Below are 20,717 nucleotides of genomic sequence, written 5' to 3' on the forward strand. Positions count from 1 at the left end.
TATTAACAGGTCTTTTCTCTATAAGTACAACTTTGTTAAAATGGAAAAAATTAAATTATTCGTTATAAAATATGTTTTATTTTTTTTATCGTTAATTGTCAATTGTAAATGTTCTACGACTTTTATTAATGATGAATATAGTGTGCTTGATGACTTCTTTTTTTTTTCTTTTTTCAATAAGGGCAATTGTGAGCCGTTATATATATATATATATATATATATATATATATATATATATATATATATATATATATATATATATATATATATATATATATATATTTACATAGGATAAAGAGAGCCGTTAGATATTGTACAATCAACATTCTCCTTCTAATTACCTTTAACCCCGCAAAACCCTTCTCTCTCTTTTTCCTCTTTCATTTCTTCTTCCGAGAGCAGCAGCAGCAGCCAGCAACCAAGCCATGGCTGCTCCCGAAGCTCCCGTACGCTACGTCGGCATCGACCGCCAATCCGCCGCCTTCCGCCTCATGAAGCAAATGGTTCTTCACTTTCTCTCTCCTCCAATCCCTTTTGTCTTCTTCAATTTGTTCCAATTTCCAACAATCCAGGAAGTTCGATTTCTAGGATTTTTCGTTTCATCGGAAGATAATTTCTTAATTGATTTACTTTTCCTTCTCGATTTAGGGTTGGGAAGAAGGCGAAGGTATTGGGAAAGATAAGCAAGGTATCAAAGGTTACATCAGAGTTCAAAACAAACAGGATACGTCTGGTTTGAATTTCTTTCTTTCTCTCTCTTAATTTCTTATTTCCTTTTTATTTTTTTTATTTTTTTTATAATCTATTAATCTGGATATTTTTGTTGAAATTGGTTGTATAATTGATGAAATTATGTGAAATTTTAATAGGTATTGGAGTTGAGAAGCCTAATCATTGGGCATATGATACCTCACAATTCGATAACATATTGAAAAAATTGAAAGTGGTGAGCTTTCATGATCAAAGTTAATTTTATTTCTTCGTTTATTTATAATCATAGTTCACATTTGTTTTGGCTTCATTAATTTAAGCAAACTTATTTATAATATGCTTCGTATTTATATATGATTCATTTGTAGTTGTTGCGGTTCCTTTTGTTCATGTTATTCCATTGATATATGCTTTTATACAATATTCTACACATCTTATTATAAGAATGTCCTGCAATAATTATGAACTTGTCTCATTAAATGTTTACTAAATTGTGACCGCGAATGACAACCGAAGATGAGTCTTTTTCTTTTACCATCTATTAATAATGTAGCCTGTTATTTTGATTCTTTGATTATATTAACGTCTCAACATTACTCATTATTGGGTGTCAATATTTTGGGTTTTCTATGGTGTACCTTTGTGTCTACTCTAAATTTCCTGATGCCCCGTAACTTTCAAAATTTTATCAGTTTTAATTCTGCTGATGAAACCACATTAGGTGTTTTTGCTAGTTAATTATTTGTACCATTAACACCACATTAAGATTTTTTTTTTTTTTTTTTTCAAAAAAAAAAAAAAATGATATTTTACAGAATATCACAGTATAAAAAAGCTCAAGATGCACAGAGGCAATAGGGATCCTTTTCAGCATTTTTTGTGCTTAAGTGCACCTCATTGAAATCATCTCGCTAGACAAAAATAACACTGGATCCCTATTGCATTGGTGCCTTTTATACATGTGACTATTAGAAATATTAATCCCTTGTTATCAGCTTATCACTTAACACACTATCAACTGACCCAATCTTCCTTGGGGAGATGGTGGCTGAAGAAGAGGGGTGGCTAGAGGAGGCTGCAGACGAGTTAGGGAGTAATTAAAGGCTGACAGAGAGGGAAGGGAAGATAAAGATTGGTGGTTTGGTTTTGATGTGGTAGAGACTGGAGACTAATGCTTTGCAACACTTTTGCTAGTATACAGAAAGATAGATCCCAAAAAATAAAGAGTTAATAAAATTAATTAACTGTGGGTTAACAGAGAGGATACTACTAAACTACTCAGTCAATTTTAGAAGTCCAGGGGCATTATGTTGAAATTTGTAGAAGCTAGTGCACAACATAGATTTTCAAATAATATAGGGGTACATGCAAACCATAGAAAAACCCTTATCTTTATAGGTATTTGTATCACCGCTGAAATTTGTAGAAGCAGGTGTACAACATAGATTTCCAAAAAATACAGGGGTACATGCACACCTAAAAAAACTATATTTTTTTAGGTATTTGTATTACTGCTCTTTTTTGTTTTGCACAATTTCGTTGTAACATCCCTTGGTGTTGCTCATAGTATTATTGAGTATGCTGTTTTTGAGTTTCAATATCCTGTAGTCATAGCTGAATTTCTCACAAGCATGATTTTTTGTCCGTCTTGCAGCAAGCAGCGGAGACAAATATAGAAGGTATTTGCAATATTAGAAAGTATTACGTGTAAATGAAACATATGTTGTTCATCTGATATAACTGTTGTGGAATTTGACTTGACCGTTTTTATTCATGCAGTTGAAGAAGATACAGATAAGCAAGTGAGTTCTGAAATTTGTGAAGCTGTTGTGGCAGTAAAATCAGTAAAGGTTACTCGACCTCAAGGACGGTATGTATTTTTGCCTTTTTGGGGTTGTGGTGTTTGTACTTTGTAGTTACTGCATGAATTTAATTAACGTTGTTCCAAAGATACTTTCTACCATGTGTATTTTTTTTTTTTAATAAATTGTTTTTAATGAATGTTCAGGTATAAGAAGAGGGAAAAAGGAAAGCTAGTTCACAACTATTCTTCTCTGGATCTTGAAGGAATACTTGTAAGTTTCTACTGTGAAAAATCTTAAAATGCTACATGTGTTGCATCTTGAAGTCTTTAGTTTGTTGATGGTAACTTACCTTTCTATCTCTCATTAAAATTTAAAATTACATTTTCCAAATTGTAAATGCTGATGTCAATACATTGATGTACCGTGATCTCTTTGACCTAGATGTTTAATCTCAATTTTCATGTAATTGGAAATTGTGTACTGTAGGGGAAGAAGTCTGAGGAATCGACAATTCCGACAGAAGATGAATCAGAGACAAAAGTTTTTGATGAGCTTCCCTATGATGCTGAAGGTAATGTTTGGATCTCCTCTTTAGATCCTGAATTATGTATGCTAACTGTCTACATCTGATGCTTTAATTTTCCGTGAATGTATAACAAAGTAGGACACTAGCAGTCTAGCACTAGAGATATACAGAGTTATTTGCCTTAAGTACTATGTTTTATGTAATAAACTTTATAGAGAGAATATTACACTCTATACAAACGAGTGTTAATCCTACCCTAATATTTTTTTTTCATATAAAATTTCCATATTTTTCTGTATTGGGAAGAGAGGTGTATTGGTTTGATTTGCTAAGCTTGTAGAGTATTGAATTTCAGACCTTCTCAACTCAGTCTACAGATTTCTACAGTTGATTATTTAAAGGCTTTGGTTGGCTTAGTCTACTTATCTAAGCCTTGGTGTAAAATTTGTGCCATGTTGAATGTAAAAGTTGTGCATTTGATGGAGGTTATTCAAACGAAGATGAAACATAATTATGTAGGATTGTAGGACGTGTTCAATAATTTTTTCAACCATGCAAGGTGAACCCACTTATTCAATGAGATTAAGGCACTTTAGTTTGATTGTCATGGAAGGTGACACAAAAGGTTTAAGAATTTCAATTTGTCTTTGTCTTTCTGGGCTTTCACAGTGCAAGATAATTTTAGGTTTTTGGTTCTTTTGTGAAAGTATCAAGATTGGATACTGGGAATTTGCTGATGAAGCCTATAGGAATGTAGTGTTTGAGGGTTTTCTGTACTATAACCTTTTCAGAATTTATTCATTAGTTTTACACTAGTGAGGCACTGAGGCCTTGGCCTTGAGTTGTAAGGCTTAGGTACCAAAAGTTCCTTGTTCTTTAACCTTATGTGGTTTTTCCAGCCAAGACTTGAGTTCTAAAAAGCAAGCCTAAGAGTTTAAGGGTGTTCTTTTCTAGTAACTTTCCAGCCTAGTCAGGCATGAGAGCTGGTGCCTTAGCTATGTGAGGCTCAAAGACCTACATAAGGCGTGCGCTTATGTGCTTTTTTCTATGCTGGTTAGGCGTCAATAGCTAATGTGTAAGATATTTTTTTTATTATATAAAAACACTATGGGACTTTGTGATGGTCAGGTATAATATAATCCTGGAGGAGAGAGGAACCCCATATACCCCGTATCCATTCCCAAATCACATGACCCTTTCACCGTTTCTCATAGTTCCTTATTTGACTTACGGAATATTGAATAGAAATGAATGTTTTTTTTATTAATTATATATTAATTCAGTGTGCAATGCGCCTTACCTACAAAGAATTTTGCGCCTTGGTGCACTCCTTGTGCCCTTTAAACTTATGACTTGAAGTCTTTTGACTTCTGTGCTTCAACCTGTAAAGGCCATCTAAAAGTGGTCATCAAGGGAGGACAGAACCCCCCCCCCCCCCCCCTCTCTCTTAAACAAAAAGAAAAAAAAAAAATACTTCCTCCGTTCCCCAAATATTGCAACATGGTAGTGGGACATGGATTTTAAGAAGAGAAGAGAGATAGAGAGGAATAAAGATAGGGATCCATGTGATAAGGAGAGAGAAAGAGAGAAAACATGTGCAAATAAGGAAATGTTGCAATATTTGTAAAACTTCCAAAAATGGTAATTGGTGCAATATTTGTGGAACGGAGGAAGTATTAGAGCAAATCCGTCTTACCCAAGGAAAGGGAAAAGAAAGTTATGACTGCAAAACAGCCAAGAGTAGGGTCTTTTGTCATGGCTTGTGAGAAGAAAAATATCAAATGATTTTAGGAAAGTTATGTTGCTGGTAGCCTGGTAGGATGACATGTATTCCATTATTGGCAACTAAGAATTATCGTCTTGGTTCTTATATAGGCATAACTGATCAATGGCTAACATCATTGTGAGATGCAGTGATTTTTTGTTTTAAATTGTCAGAGTTTAATGCATTTTTGGGGTGGTCTGTAGCAAATCTGAATTCTGCTTTAGTGGCTTATCTATGTCAAATTATTCATTTCTGGTTGTTGGTATGTTTATGCTGATGTTGCAGTCTTAAAGTGCAACTTGCTGGTCTTATGTGTCTTTGCACCTCTCTGATATTGAATTACAAAGATTGGGGAGAGAAATAATAAGACTTACCATTTGTGAATTTTTTCTGCTACAAAATGATTTCTATCTCTGGCTAAAGGTTACATATTATATTTGTGTACAGTAAAGGAGATTGTTGAATACCCGCCAGAGTGGTGGGGCTACAAGTATGGTTTTGTTATTGGGGGTTTTCTAGGAGCCAAATCTAAGAAGAGGAAAGCAGCTGATGAGGCTTCTACTGGTAACAAAAAGATCGGTTTTGCTGAAGAAGATCAAGAGAATTTATACAATCTTTGTCAAGTGAGTAATCATCTTTCAATTATTTGGTCTATGATATTCTACATAAGATTAAGGCATGGGACAGGTTATAATAATGACTCAAGCCTAACTAGAAACAAAACTTCAAGAAGAGTAAATAATGACCTTTGGTACCTGAATGTTGCATAATTGATTATATCATACCATTGACTTCGTAATTCATATACTTCAATCAATCTAAACATTTTTTATAAGAATTCAAGCATAATATAGTATTTATTTGGTAAAAGTATGCAATAATCTGATGTGTTGCTTTTGTACCTGAAATACTGTTCAAGTGCTCAATCGAATTTCATTCCCCCCCCCCCCCCGTGTGTAAGACTCTTTATTTGTTGGGTTAGGTATGGAATTGGATTTTCTGGTACTTTTGCTTGGAAGACATATACTAGAAAATATTTGCGGACTTTATATAAGGGAGATCCTTAGGTCAAAGGCTTGCCAAGGAGAAATTGATGTGAAATCCATTAAAATAAGATATCCATATGTGATTCTTATTCAGTTCTAGCATGTATCTCTAATGAGCGTAGTATGCTTGGCTCATGCTTTGTTTTGTTTTCTACTGTTATTGAGAATTATTTCTCTGTAGTTCTTGAACTCCCTAGAACCATGCATATCGGCAGGATCAGGCTGTTGTTTTCTTCTTGTTTATGTGTTACAATGGCAATTGAGGGAAACCACTGAGAAAAATTGAAGGAAATGAAAGTTGTGGATTGATATTTCTAAGTGAGACTTGGTTGATTTCCAGGATAAAAAAACAACTGGGAGACAAGGTCTTGGTATGAAAGACAGGCCTAGAAAAGTTGCTGGTGTTCACTGCGGAGGGAAAAAGACGACTTTTGGAGACAGTGATTGTGATGATGAAGATTCTCAGAGTGCTGGTTCTGTAGAGAGAGAAGAACATGATGAGATGCCTGTAATCAACAGTGGTAGAGAGTCAAAAGTGAAGTTGAAAAATCTGTGCCGCCAGTTGCTTCGTCAGGTTTGTTTTCCATATATCAATAAGCCTTAAAGTAAATATGTTAATTTGCTGAGTAGCTAGCTGGTTCTTGCAGGTACCTGGTAAAACTTTAAAGCTGAAAGAGCTGAAAGCTATGGTTGATCAGCACTCTGCTACAGTTTTCTCTAGTTTCTCTTCTAAAGCGGACACTCTTTCTTTTCTAAAACAAAAGGTATATTTCGAAGTTTTGATCTCTTGAATAAGTAATCCTGTTTCTTTGTTTCATGCTTATTGAGGGGAATTTTTTATTTTAACACTAATGTTTGCATCCCATCGCCTCCAAAATGAAAACAAAAAATAAAACCCGGAGCCAACTAGAAAAGAGTTTAATGTGAAGGTTCTAATTTCAGCTTCCTGTTTGCTGTAGCTTGAAGGGAGTTCAAAATTCTGCGTGGAGGGAAAGAGAGTGATCTTATCGTCAAAGAGAAGGTAAAATTTTGCAGATGTGTCATGAATGTTACGATATGTACATTGCAGATCGGATGCAAAGCCTCTACTACAGTCATGCAAATCTCATACTACTGTAAAGCTGCGGTGGGCTGTGAGGTTTTAAATATTCTTAATTATAGTTATTTTTATTGATGTTAGTGGTAATGTTTTCCACAATGAGAATGTAATTCTTTTCGTTAGAAGGTAACAAGTGAGCATTATATTTATCGGTATCAACTATCAAGTCATTGCATGCTTTCAATATGAAGGAATTAGGATGGTATCATTGTATCACTCACATTCTACCAGTAGTTTCAATTTATTTGATTTGCTCTTTCATTACATCTCTCTATTATGCTGTAATTACTATTTTTTTTTCTTTCTTCGGTGTTAATATTACTAAATATATGTGTTCTAAGTAAGTACAACTGCACAATCAGATATACTGAGTCATTTGCAGTTAAATTACCTAAAATATTAGAAAAATTTGCCAATTGCAGCCATTTAAAGTTTAAAGTTTGCAAATTGTAGCTCAAAAGTACTTATAACTTATTAATTGCTACCAAATCTAATTTTTTCCTCGATTTGCGTGTTGAATAATGTTTCGTTAAAGTTTTAGGAGTCAATTTAGTTTTTAGGATCCAAATTGAGCTCGAAATTGGCAAAAAATTAACGTAAGTGTCTCGTTTTACGTATTGAAAAATGTATTGATTTATGTGCAACTATTTTTTTACTGCAAAAAGGACTAAAATGACCCATAAAACCTTAACGGAATTTTTTTTGGCACGTAAATCAAGGAAAAAATTGGATAGAATGACGATCAACAAATTATTAGTATTTTTCGATTTTTTTTTAAATGGCTGTAATTGGCAAATTTTTCAAAATGTTATTGATTCATGTCTTATTATTCTGGACTTTAGTGAGAATAATTTAATCGCTAATAGATATAGCATTAGATGTTAGGTTTTTTTTTTTTTTTTCCTTCCTACTTGACTGAAATTTGTTTAACGTGATATATTTTTGCTTCACATAGCAATGTTTTTTCGAATGCTAAACTTAACTTTTTTTGTTGAATCCCCTCCCCCCCCCCCCAAAAAAAAACTGTTGATTAAACTTTTATTTGTTGAAATTTGAAATTGTTTAAATAAACTAATAAGAATGAAAGCCTTATTAATCGATTTAGAATTATTTTTTTTTTTTTTTTGTGGGTTGATTTAGTATTTTAGCTTGGCAATCCTTTTTTGGGAATTGAATTAGTGCAAATATAATAGTTATTGTTCCGGGTGAAAACAATGGGCCCTTCGTCTAGACCTTTCTTGTGGGCTGAAGACTGGACTCGGCCCAAATGACGACTGGGACGAGGGTTTCCTGCACAGCAAACACACGTAAACTGGCCTCGGGGATTGTGCTAAGGAAGGCCCCTCCGATGTCGAAGTCAGTTCAGTGCTTCTAAAAAGAGAAAGCTATGCAAGAGAATTAATGCTTGAGGCTTGAAGTGAATGAATGTAGAGAAAGGGGTGTCAAGGCTTTTATAACTCGCTCAAATAGATAACTTGGGCCTTGAAGTCAAATGGGCTTGCCATGTTGACCGGGTCTTGGACTGACCTGACATGTTTTTAGGAGAGTTGAACCTCTTTTGGGCTTTGTAATTGGATCATTTGTGGACTTGGCCCAATTGAAGTAAATTGGACCCAAACAACTTGCCCCTCACACCCAATTCGGAAGTTTGACGAGTTGGGTTTTGACTTGCAAAATGGAGGGAGACAAATGATTAATTAGCATTTGAACTTTGTAGATATTGAGGCAATAAATGTTGTTTAGAGTTAATGGAGGATATGGATGGTTTAGTGGGCGGTTAATTAGAAAAGAAGACGGAAAGGTGGAGCGTTGAAGTAGTGTTAGTGGGGGTTTTAGTGGCATGGACTCCCAATATTCCCATTTCTTAAAGGTATGTAAGCTACTCGTCCCACTCTTTCTCTTTATTTCATTTCGCTGATTTCCAATCTCTTCTCACTAATCACCGTTGCTAAACCCTTTTCCTTCTTTCACTCATATTCAGCAATCCGAGGCTCGAAACTGAAATTTGTTGCTCCGAACTCATAGATCGGAAAATTCTGAATTTGACCAAGGTACTTTTCCTCAAATTAAATTTTCTTCGGTTTTCTTGCCTTTTCAAGTACCTCCTCTTTTCCCCTCTTTCGCGCAACCACCTTCGAAAATAGCTGGCGACCGTGGAAAGAAAAAGGTGGAGGTTGAGCCGAGTAATGAAGAGGAGGAGGAGGTTCCACAGTTGATCGCGCGACGGAACTACCCTTTGGCGATGATGCCTCCCCTTAGCGACCAGAATCCTAGGGCTAGTGTTGGTCGCGCCGCCGCTGCTAGTGGTTCTGCCATGAGTGTCGTCGTTCCTTTGACTACTTCGGGATCGGAGAGCACCTCCGGCCGAAGCGTGGCTTCAGCATCTAGGCCTCTACCCCCAGTGGAAAGGGAATGGTTAGACGAGGCGGCGAACGCGGGCATTATGTCGTCTCCCCCTTATGGCTGGTGGATTGGGAACAACGTCGAGTTCTACTTTGCCGAGAAAATTGAGATTTGCTACGGAATTATAGAGGAAGATGGGTATTGGTGCCGAATGCCCTCTTTGGATGAGAGGATTCACCGCCCTCCGCCAAGCTACATCAGGGTTTACACCCGTCAGTTGCAGTACGGGCTTTGGTTCCGCTTCATGCTTTTGTGACTTTTGTGCTAAATGGGTACAACATCTCGTTGTGCTAGCTAACCCCTATGAGCATCCGAAGGCTGATGTCATATCTTTGGGTGTGTTTGTTTTTCGGGCTTACGCCGAGCGTCCATTGCTTCTGTTGCACGCATAAGCTAGTCCCGAATGTCCAAGCCAACAAGCATCATGGCCCTGGTTGGTGGCAGATTGAGGATGTAAAAGGCTACCTTTTGGTTTGGCGGAATGATACCTCGGACAAGGATTGGAGGGGCCAATGGATCTGAGTAAGGCCGCCCCGGGACGAAGAACACCCAAACTACTTTGATGCACCAAGGTATCTGAGGTAGCCTGATCCTGAAATGGCAAGCATTGGTCCTGATGAGTTCTCAGAGGCCGACTTGAAGCAAATGGAACATTTCGGCTGCTCCACAGTGCGCGGGGCTGCTGGCCGAATGAAGACTGTCCCTACTACTTGGCTGCCATGTTGCCACTACATATTTCAAGAGAAGATGCTTGCTATCGTCGGCCTCAGGCGAAGATACCTAGGCAGTAAGGAGCTCGGCTGGGGCCGAGAACTATTTTTGATTTCTTTTGTTTTTCGATGTTTGTTTTCTTCGCCGAAGCTAACTGTTGTTTTGTCTTTTCAGCGTTGTACGAAGAGAACTCAGGCATCGATTACGAGGTGCTTGGGATCACTCTGGAGAGGAATCCGATTACCAATACCCCGAAAATCACTAATTCGATGGATCGGCCTCTTAGCTTGCATGAGAAGAGGTTTCAAATAGTCAGCGCGGTTGAGTATCAGCAGCAGAAACCTTGGTGGGAGAAGAGTGACCCATTCTTTGTTCTGACTGCCGAGGAACAAGCCACTGCGACTCGTGGCTCTGCTGCTGCTAAGAGTTCCGCTGTTGCTGGGACTTCTGATCCTGTTGCCGAGCGAGCTGAAACAGCTGCTCCAGGAGTTGAAGGAAGCGAAGACGAAGACGAGTGCCTGCTCAAGACTTCGGTAAACTTTCAAACTTGACTTATATGTTGTTGTTGTTTTTTTTTTTTTTGTACTTATATGGCTCATTGCCCCCCTTGTTCCTTCTTCTGCAGTATGACAAAGAAGAAAGGGACGAGAGAAAGCCTTCCGAAGCTATCCCTGAATCATCCTCAGAAGAAGAAATGTCTGGTTCGAGGAAGAGGAGAGTTGTTATCAAGCCGGGGCAATTTCAAGCTGCTCTTGTTCTGGCGAAGAAGCCTCGACTAGATGAAGAGAAAGTAGAAGAGACCAAGGAGAAAACTCCTCCTCCCCTAGAGACTCTCGCTGAAGAAGAAGTCCAGCAAAAGACTCCTCCTCCTGAACAATTGGTCAACGTTCAGGAGACCGAATCCAGAGAGAAGACTCCTCCTCTGCGCTCCTCGTTCCCGCCTCAGGAAGGACCTTTCACTGATGATATTCAGCGGGAAACTGATGCTCTTTTGCTGCATAAACCCGAGGACAATGTGAAGGTTCTAGGCGAGGAACCAGAGGATTTTGATGATGAGGGCTTGAAGAAGGATGCGGAGGCCGAGAAAGAAACCGAGGAAGTGCCTTCGGCTTCGCTGAATCAGTCTTTCAAGACCTTCCAATCTGCTGACATGGGTTTCACTTCAGCCCGTCTTCTCCATATCCCTGATAGCACGAGGGAGATTCTCTGGTCGCAACGAGACTTGGTCGTGGCCTTCTTCGGCGACTTGTCGAGCAAATCTGAGTTGGAGAGGGCAAGGACTTGGTCCCTCCGAGCTACGAAGCAAAAGAAATTTTGGGATTTCTCCATGTTTTGTACGTGAGATTGAGGTGTGAAAGAAGGGGGAAAATTTAGGTGGGTATAAATATTAAGAAGCGTGTTTTGGGGTTTCCTAATCCAAATATAATTAGGACGACTTGTTTAGGCCCAAATATATGCCAAAGTTTAGAAATAAGATGTAAAGTTGGGCTTTGAGGTAATTTGAACTAGGCTCTTAATTTGTATGGATAGAATGATTATTTACAATAGCTAGTATTGACTAAATAACTTTAAATTAATTTATTACTAGATTTAAGCCCGTGCGATGCACAGGTTTCTATTAATAGTTAAATTTAACATTTAATATTCAATTGTAATAACAAAATATTAATACATAATATTACTATTTTTTAATCTTATACAATTAACGTTAACGCATATTTAAACACAGTATATTTTGTAAATTGTTTGTTTAAACAGCAATACAAACCAATTCTTATATTTTGTAATAGTTAAATTTAACATTTAATATTCAATTGTAATAACAAAATATTAATACATAATATTACTATTTTTTAATCTTATACAATTAACGTTAACGCATATTTAAACACAGTAAATTTTGTAAATTGTTTGTTTAAACAGCAATACAAACCAATTCTTGAAAAAAACGAAAGAAAATAAAATATGTGAAACTATATGTATTTGTTTAACCAACTTTTTTCAAATTGTGAACATGGTGAAAATATAATCTTGCAGGCTTCCATCATTTTTTGTAAATCAATTGTTGATCGTGTCATTTGATTAGTTGCATAATTAAACTCGCTCTCTTGCAATATTTACATCCTTGAAAAATTAACACTTATGACTGAACTGACTTTTTAATTATGATCAGCGTTCATCGCATGGGATATTAGATGAGTTTATATAGAATTTAAAAAATATTGGATTTAAAGTGGTGATAAATTTTATTGTTAGATATGATAAATTTTTTTAACGTATAACTTAATGTTTTAGATGAATAATTGATAAATGATGAACAATTTTTTTTTTTATTTTTTTGCTAGAAAAAGAAAAAGATTTTAATTTAAATGATTTTTTTCTTATTTTTTATATCTAATAAAAAACTGATACCTTTTTTTTTAAGAGAAAACTGATATTTTTTTTTATTGAACGTAATTTTATTTTTTATTAGTATTTTTTATAATATATTTTATAATAATCACTTGTCTTATTTTCATTATTTTTTTATGAAATCCGTTTTTTTAAAATATCAATTAAATGTGAATTTCATTTTTTAAGTTTAATAGTATATTTTTTTTATATTCGAAATAAAATAAACTAGATTTAAACCCGTGCAATACGTGGTTTTTGTTCATAGTTAAACTTAACATTTAATATTTAATCGAAATAACAAAATATTAATACATAACATTATTATTTTTTTAATCTTTACAATTAAGGTTCACACATACAAAACAGACTTCTAAATTATAATCATTGTTCATCGTATTCAAGAATTTCATGGTGTTCAAATTCTAAAATATGCTTCTTTGCCTGCAAAAGTTTTAAGTTTATTTGTGTGGAACATTAGATGAGTTTATATAAAATTGAAAAAATATTGGATTTATAGTGGCAATAAAGCTTATTAGATATGATAAATTTTATTAACGTAGAAATTAATCTTTTAACCGAATAAATTGATAAATGATGATTTTTTTTTTTGGCTGGAAAAAGAGAGAGGATATATTTTTAGTCTCAATAATTTTTTCTAATTTTTCGTATCTAATCCAAAAATCATATTTTTTTTTTATAATTGAACGTGATTTCATAAATTTTTTATTAGTATTTTTTTAAAAAAATTATTTTATTATAATCACTTATTTTATTTCGTCAGTTTTTTTAATCAATTGATAGAAGTTCTTAAATGGACCTGCTTCACACTAATTTATTATGACCACTAACATTAGAGACACTATGATTGTTTAATTAATAAAAAAAAGGTCACTATATTAAAATAAAGGTTATTATGTTGAAAGAAAAGTTATTGTGAGTTTGTGACATTATAAAAGGTATAAGAGGTTTTTTTTTTAATGATAATTTTAATATACCGCTCAATATGAATAATAAAAGTCACTATGTTAAAATTAGGGTTATACGTTCAATTTAACATCGTACTTAAGGTTCACACTAATATTAAAGGCACACAAGTTTTAATCAAGGTTACTATGTTAAAATTAGGGTCACTATGTTCAATATAGCATCAGTTGCGTGTATATAAACCTTAGGTCCACGCAAGATTTTTTTGATCAATTGAACGTGAATTTCATTTTTTAAGTTTAATAGTATTTTTGTATAAATACGAAATAAAATAAATTGTTTCTTTTCTGTTAGATAAAATTTTCAATTGTAAATGATTATATTTTATAATTATAATAAATTTAAACCTTTAATTTTAATCCTACGTGGCGCTTTAAAATAATAATCCTACGTGGCATAATCCTATACGTAACGCTCTAAAAATACTAATCCTACATGGCACTCTAATAAATTTTAAAAAATTAAAATCTTACGTGGCTCTCTAAAAACTGGGGAAAAAACTCCCCTTTATATATATACAATTTCGTGCCCCATGCGATGCCTGGGTTGTTTGTTAAATTTTAAGATAATTTTTTTTATCTGTATGCTAAATTTTAAAACATATCATTAATATAAACTTTTTAACTATCCAAATAAATTATATGTGTCAATAATGGTTATTTGTTACCTACGTGCACCACACTTACGAAAAGTTGGAATGCCAGTCGTCCCCTGTTGGCTAATCGAACCGCTTAAGTTTTGTTATATCGCGTGACTTTGATTAATCGTACAACTTTATATATTCATTAATGACTAATTTTTTTCTATGTCAATTAACAAAATATATCATAAACAGATTTATTTTGAAGTTTTCTCTTTTTTTTTTTGAAGGAAATTTTGAAGTATTCTTTATCACAAATATTATGATAAAAAAATAATTTTTTAAGATAATCATAGAGAGTTATAATCTAATTATTAATTTGAATAAAATTATAATTTAATTTATAATATTGGTATTTTATCGAAAATAAAACTATAAACCAATAATTTTATCCTAAATTCTATCCAAATTTTATTGAAATTAAAACTATAAACTAACTTTTTTATCGTACAAAATCTTTCCAATTTTTTATTAAAAATATAATTAAATAAGTCGTACGTGTCAAAATAATTTTCCTTATATAGCGCCTTTTTGGCACAACACTTGACGAAAAGCTAAAATGCCAAGTGTCGTTGTCTCGTGGAAAGGCTAAAAGTTCCGCTTTATATATTAGTTATAGTTTTGTGCCCGGGTGATGCCTGAATTGTTGATAAAATTTTATGATAAACCTTCTTTCTTGAATGTTAATTACGATTATATAATCACTTTGGATGATGCGGAATATTTAGACATATTATATCATATCGCTTATTTATATAATAGTGTTCTTGTAGTGTTATTTATAAATAGATATTTATGTTATTATTAACTTGAAATTATTTTTATTTATTGAAATTAAAATATTTTTACTAAACTAAAAGTATTATTACCAAACTAAAATTATTTTTACTAATTAAAAATTAAATATATTATAAATGGATCTTATTTTAAAGAACTTTTTAAAACGAACATTAGGATGGAAATAAAATCGAGTTATGGGATATTTATTAGAAGTTATAATTGATTTTGTATATATGAAATATTAGGAGTATATCGACAATGAAACTCTCTACAACAATTTTATCTTAAAAAATCTATCCATACTTAATGTCATATGTGTCACAATAATACATAATTTTCGCCTACATGGCACGACACTTGGCGAATAACTGAAATGCCAAGTGTCGCTGACTCGTGGCCTGGCTGCGAGACCGGGTTTTTATATATATATATATATATATATATATGTGTGTGTGTGTGTGTGTGTGTGTGTGTGTGTGTGTGTGTCTATATGTGTATATATATATATATGTGTATATATATGTATGTATGTATATATGTATGTATGTATATATGTATGTATGTATATATATATGTATATATATGTGTATATATATATGTGTGTGTGTGTGTGTGTATATGTGTATATATGTGTGTATATATGTACACACACACACACACACACACACATATATATATATATATTTGTGTCCGGGCAATGCCTAGGTGGTTGATAAAATTTTAAGATAACATTTTTACTTGAATGTTATTTACGGTCAAATAATTTGTTCTGATAATTTAAGATATTTAGATTTACGATAAAATATGGAGTGTACTTTGTGTAGTTTTGTTTGTAAATAGATATCTACGTTATTATTGACTTGAAATTATTTTTATTGAACTTAAAATATTTTCAGTGAACTTAAAGTATTTTACCAACTTAAAATTATATTGGAAAAATTGCTTTAAATAATACCACCTTTCACCTGTCTGCTAAAACAAGTCCACCTTTTGTTTATTTCAGAATAATAGGACCTTTAGGGGGTGCCCGCTTTAAACAAGTTATGACCAGTTATTAACTTAATTAACAGGTTATATGGACACGTTTCATTGTTTGATTGGTTTGAAAATTTTATTTGTTTTTTAATTTTTTTTTAATGTTTTTAATTTTTAAAAGACGATTAATTTTTATTTTTTTTTTAAAAAATTCCCCCACCATCTTCCCCACCAGCCACCGGCTGCCACCCCTTTTCCCTTCCCTGGCGTCTGCTAGCACCCCCACCCCGCATGGAGACGCATGGGGATGGGATCGGCGCCGGTGCCGTGGGAGGGAAGATCTAGGCGCGGCCGGCGCCGAGGGCTGGGCTGACAGGTTGCCAGGGAACGGGAAGGTTGCCGGGGAAGGGGAAAGGGTGGCTGGTGGTGGAGGTGGGTATTTTTTTTTTAAGATTTTAATTATTTTAATTATTAATTAACCATAATTAAAATTTTAATTAATAGTTAATTAGATTATTAAACGAATTTATTGAAAATTTTAACCGGTTATTCAGGTTGTAGGTAAAATAACTTGTTTAAAGCGGACACCCCCCAAAGGTCGTATTATTCTGAAATAAACAAAAGGTGGACTTGTTTTTAGCGGACGGGAGAAAGGTGGTATTATTTAAAGCAATTTTTCCTAATTAATTTGGTTAATTAATATAAACCTAACAAATGAATATGCTCGACCAAGGAGACTTTTTAGGCTTAAACCTTCGAAAGAACGATCGAAAACAAGTCATTGTGATGCTCCATCTTTGGCGCACCACCTTCAACTAATGGCGCGAGACGATTGTAACCATCGCAACACGTCAGACATGTCGCATCGCGATGGAGCCATCGTCACGCGAGAGTTCCATCGCCATCCGATGGTTCAGTTTTCTTTTTCCATGTCTTCACATCGAGTCCCACTGCTATGGTTAACCAGTTTAATGCCCGTACCTGGTCTCTCCCTGGTCTTGTTTCAGTCTAACCACATGTCTGGTCACATGGTCATGACACGAGTCTTGTAAATAACACTTCCACTCACGAGTCTTCACACACTTTTTACATACTTTTTTCACACCATGACCATGTCTTAGGTCCATGAATGAGTCATCTTTTCCGTCATTCAAGTTGAGGGTCCTTCCCATTCCCGGAAATTTCCATATCTTTCCGCTACATTACATACCTTACCACAAATACACTTTCCTTCTTAGACATTTTCCACATTCACATACTTTCCTCTTTCATACTTTCCCCATACATATAATTCCTCTAATACACTATGATCTTTCCCCATCTATGCATTTTGAATCGAGTTTGAGTTAAGTAATTGATAATAAATGTCCATGGTTTCACTTTCCACAGCGTTTATTCAAGGAAAGAGGGTCGATTAGTTCGAGACAACTCCTAAATTCAAGAGATCTTCTTTAGGAGCACGGTTGGAAGGAAGAAGAAACCAATGGCGACCAAAAAAGAAGATGTTGACAAACTCCAAAAGACCATGGAGGGTCTTGCCGAGCTTGTCAAAGGACTCACCATTCGAATGGAGAAAGTTGAAGATCCTAATAAACAAGTTCCACCTGAGACAATCAATCGCATCGATGAGACGCTAAGCCAATTTTCCAATGACTATAAGTATCTTGACATGAATACCAAAGGAATCTCACTGAATAAGGAACTTCTTCCGCAAAAGTTCTCTACCACTGACATTCCTAAGTTCAAGCCCACAGATAACCCTTACTTCCACCTGAAAGCTTTTGAAATAATCCTGGAAATAAAGGGGGTTAACAAGCAACTTTTCCCTTCGTTGTTCCATCTCTCATTAGAACCAGTGTGTCAACAATGGTTCTTTTCCCTGGATTCCAAGGACACTGCTACTTGGGAGAGTATTTTACATACTTTCATCAAGAGATACCAGTGCAACGTACAAGTAGAGATTGAATACAAAGAGCTTGAAATCCTGAAACAAAAACATAATGAAGGCTTCACCGAATTTTATACTAGTTAGAAGGAAGTTTCTGCTAGGATGATTAAGGCCCCAGACGAAAAAGACTCTGTGAGAATGTTCATCAAAAACCTTTAAGACATGTACCAAAAGCACCTGAAATATCAACTTATAAACACTTTCAAGGCTGTCTACAATATAAGCATCGAAATTGAAGACGACCTTATGTAATTGGCAGCTACTAATAATAATAATGGGAAAGGAAAAAATAAAGACCATCCTTCTTCTTCCTCTCCCATTAATGAAATACATGCTATAGAAACTCCTAAGCAACGAATCTAAAAGGTCGAAAAGAGTGTTTATTCCACTTGGCATGAGCTACGAGACAGACTTCGATAAACTACACCACAAAGGACTGGTCATGCCCATAGGACCTATCAAAAATCCGTTCCCAAAGGCTAGACCACCTAAGTAGGATCCTAATAGACACTGCAAGTACCACCAAGGAGGAAGTCATGATACCGAGGAATGTTGGAAACTCAAGGAAGCTATCCAGGACTTGATTGATAATAACAAACTTTCTGAGGTTCTAGCCATCACAGAAGATCAAATCACCTTTGACCCTTCTCTTCTCATTACACCTATTAATGAGCCCATGATTGAAGAAGTTTATATAACTACTATTAACGAAGTGACCATGATTGAGGAGGGTGAAGAAATTTTCATAGATGTTACCGAGGATAACACAAAAAATCTATAGGAAAACATTGATAAGCTCCAAGATTCCATTACCAAGCTTACAAGTATGGTGGAAAACCTAGTGAATTGAATGACAGTCATTAAACTAAACCCTCATTGCTAAGATTAGAAGAATGAAAAGAACGACCATCCTCCTTCTTCTTCTTCCCATCAAAGATTAAAGAAAAGACTCAATGCTCCTAAGCCGCGCGTTAAACGGACCATTGATGAATATACACCAATAGGAATGACTTATGATGAAGCTTTCAACTATCTCCATGGCCAAGGTTTTATTCATTCCATTGGTCCAATCCAAGATCCAGAACCTGAGAGATGATCTCCTAATTGGGATCAAAGCTCCTATTGCAAATACCATCGAGGCAATGGTCACACTACTGAGAAATGCTTCACCCTTAAGGATCGCATCCAAGACCTCATTGATTTGAATTGCCTTCATGTTCCTCCGAGCAACAAGAAGGCCAAGTGATGATAAGCACAAAGCACGAGGCGGGCTTCAACGACAAGATTTCATGATTCTTTTTTTATTATTATTTCCCTTTCCCTTAATAAGTCTAGCATAGGCACCCTCCGTCATTTTCCTTAGATTTATTTCATGAGTTTGTTTTTACCCCTTCCATTTTCAATAAAATGAGCATTTATTTCCTTGCATATGATCATTGCATTGCATTGCATTAAAAAAAAAAAAAAAAATCCACGCTGAGTTAAACACAAGGTATACCGGCGATTTGAGGCATCCCTTGTAGCTACATCATATCACCTTCAAAAATACAATCCTTTCTTGATAAACCACTTTGAGCCTCGTCTAAACGTTAAACCTTCATTTTCTCAACTCACAACCACCTAACCTTCGGATGAGATGTTGTGCAACATATGCAACTTTCAAAGCCAAGTGCAAAAGCTTTAGTGATTTTTTCCAAAATTTCAAAAGTTCAAAAAAGCAATAAAAGTGTGCAAAAGGGCAAGTGTTCCAATGTCTTTGATATGAACATGTCTTGGATTATGTCTCTTATCGAGTGCTCGGCACCGTGCCAGAGAAACATGAATGCCAAGTGAGTGATAGATCGCATGATCGGGATTGCCTACACTTATCCAAAGAATATTCAAAATACAAATCTCAAATGCAAAAACAAGTAAAAACAAAAGTGAGAAATCTCAAGCATATAAATACCAAGATTCAAATACAAGGTTGCACACCTTGGGGGCTTATTTTGGGTCTTGACCCTTTATCCCTTCTTCTTCAACCTTTAGACTAACCCTGTTACAACCCTTGAAAGACCTCCTTGAGGTATACACACACTTGTGCGAGGTTCAGCTAGAGCTGCGTTCAGCCTAATTCCTAACGGATACGTAGGGCAACCTCACATTGGGGTGCGACCATAATAATTATTCATCGCGTTCATACACATTCATGCATGATCATGTCAAGGGATCTCCAATGCTCATCCCTATCCATTTAGAGCTAAACTTGGGAGCTTGATCCCTACTTCATTAGCCTACCCAACCTAAAAGTCACCATCATTTGGCTCTCCACAAAATATTTTTCCACACCTTTAGCTCTTGCAGCCTAACTTTAGTGTTACTTTCACACACATCACAAATGCATAGCCAAATAATCCTTCCTTTAGGAACCCTTTGTCATGAAATCTTGATACGACTCTAAAGCATGCCTTGTCATCTTAGAATTACTCATTATCATAATCATCACTGCATCACAAAGTATGAAGTACTTCGCCTCCGTGCCTAAGTTTCCCAAATACTTTCATTACTGGATCATTAATCCTTGCACCATGAGATACAACGATTAATACATACACTTGATTAAGCTCATTCAATATGCATCATTACTCGCTTCATTCTTTTCATCTCTTTTCCTTTTGGGGATGTTCAAAAAACTTTGTTTTTCACAAACACCTTACACTTCATTCATTTTTCACATCTTTCTTTTCGGGAGAAAGTCCCCTCCATAAAAATGACGGAAAATTTTTGCTTTTTCTGCATTTTTCGAGTTGCACGAGCACATTCACCACACAATGCACACACGAGTCATGCACATTGAACCGTGTCATCAGTTTAGTTTGCACACATCGAGTCGAGTTTAGTACATTGAGTCACACAATGAGTCGAGTAACACCAAACCTTGAGTCAACCTC

General features: G+C 35.1%; 1 protein-coding gene across 2 annotated transcripts; it reads left to right on the plus strand.

The window, feature by feature from the left end:
* The first annotated feature begins 315 nt into the window (after positions 1-315).
* On the plus strand, positions 316-7,218 carry LOC110719589. Of its 2 annotated transcripts, none has more exons than XM_021898554.1 (11): positions 316-503; positions 649-733; positions 870-946; positions 2,366-2,390; positions 2,491-2,581; positions 2,720-2,786; positions 3,003-3,087; positions 5,255-5,430; positions 6,194-6,427; positions 6,501-6,617; positions 6,796-7,218. In XM_021898554.1, exons 1-11 carry the CDS (start codon positions 426-428, stop codon positions 6,853-6,855), a joined length of 1,095 nt encoding a protein of 364 aa, XP_021754246.1. In that variant the 5' UTR covers positions 316-425; the 3' UTR covers positions 6,856-7,218. The 2 variants fall into 2 exon arrangements, with proteins under 2 accessions (XP_021754246.1, XP_021754245.1); XM_021898553.1 differs by having other exon boundaries at positions 318-503; positions 6,813-7,218.
* Positions 7,219-20,717: the final 13,499 nt, after the last annotated feature.

The sequence above is a fragment of the Chenopodium quinoa genome, unplaced genomic scaffold (genome assembly GCF_001683475.1).
Source record: "Chenopodium quinoa cultivar QQ74 unplaced genomic scaffold, ASM168347v1, whole genome shotgun sequence".
Taxonomy (NCBI): Eukaryota; Viridiplantae; Streptophyta; class Magnoliopsida; order Caryophyllales; family Amaranthaceae; genus Chenopodium; species Chenopodium quinoa.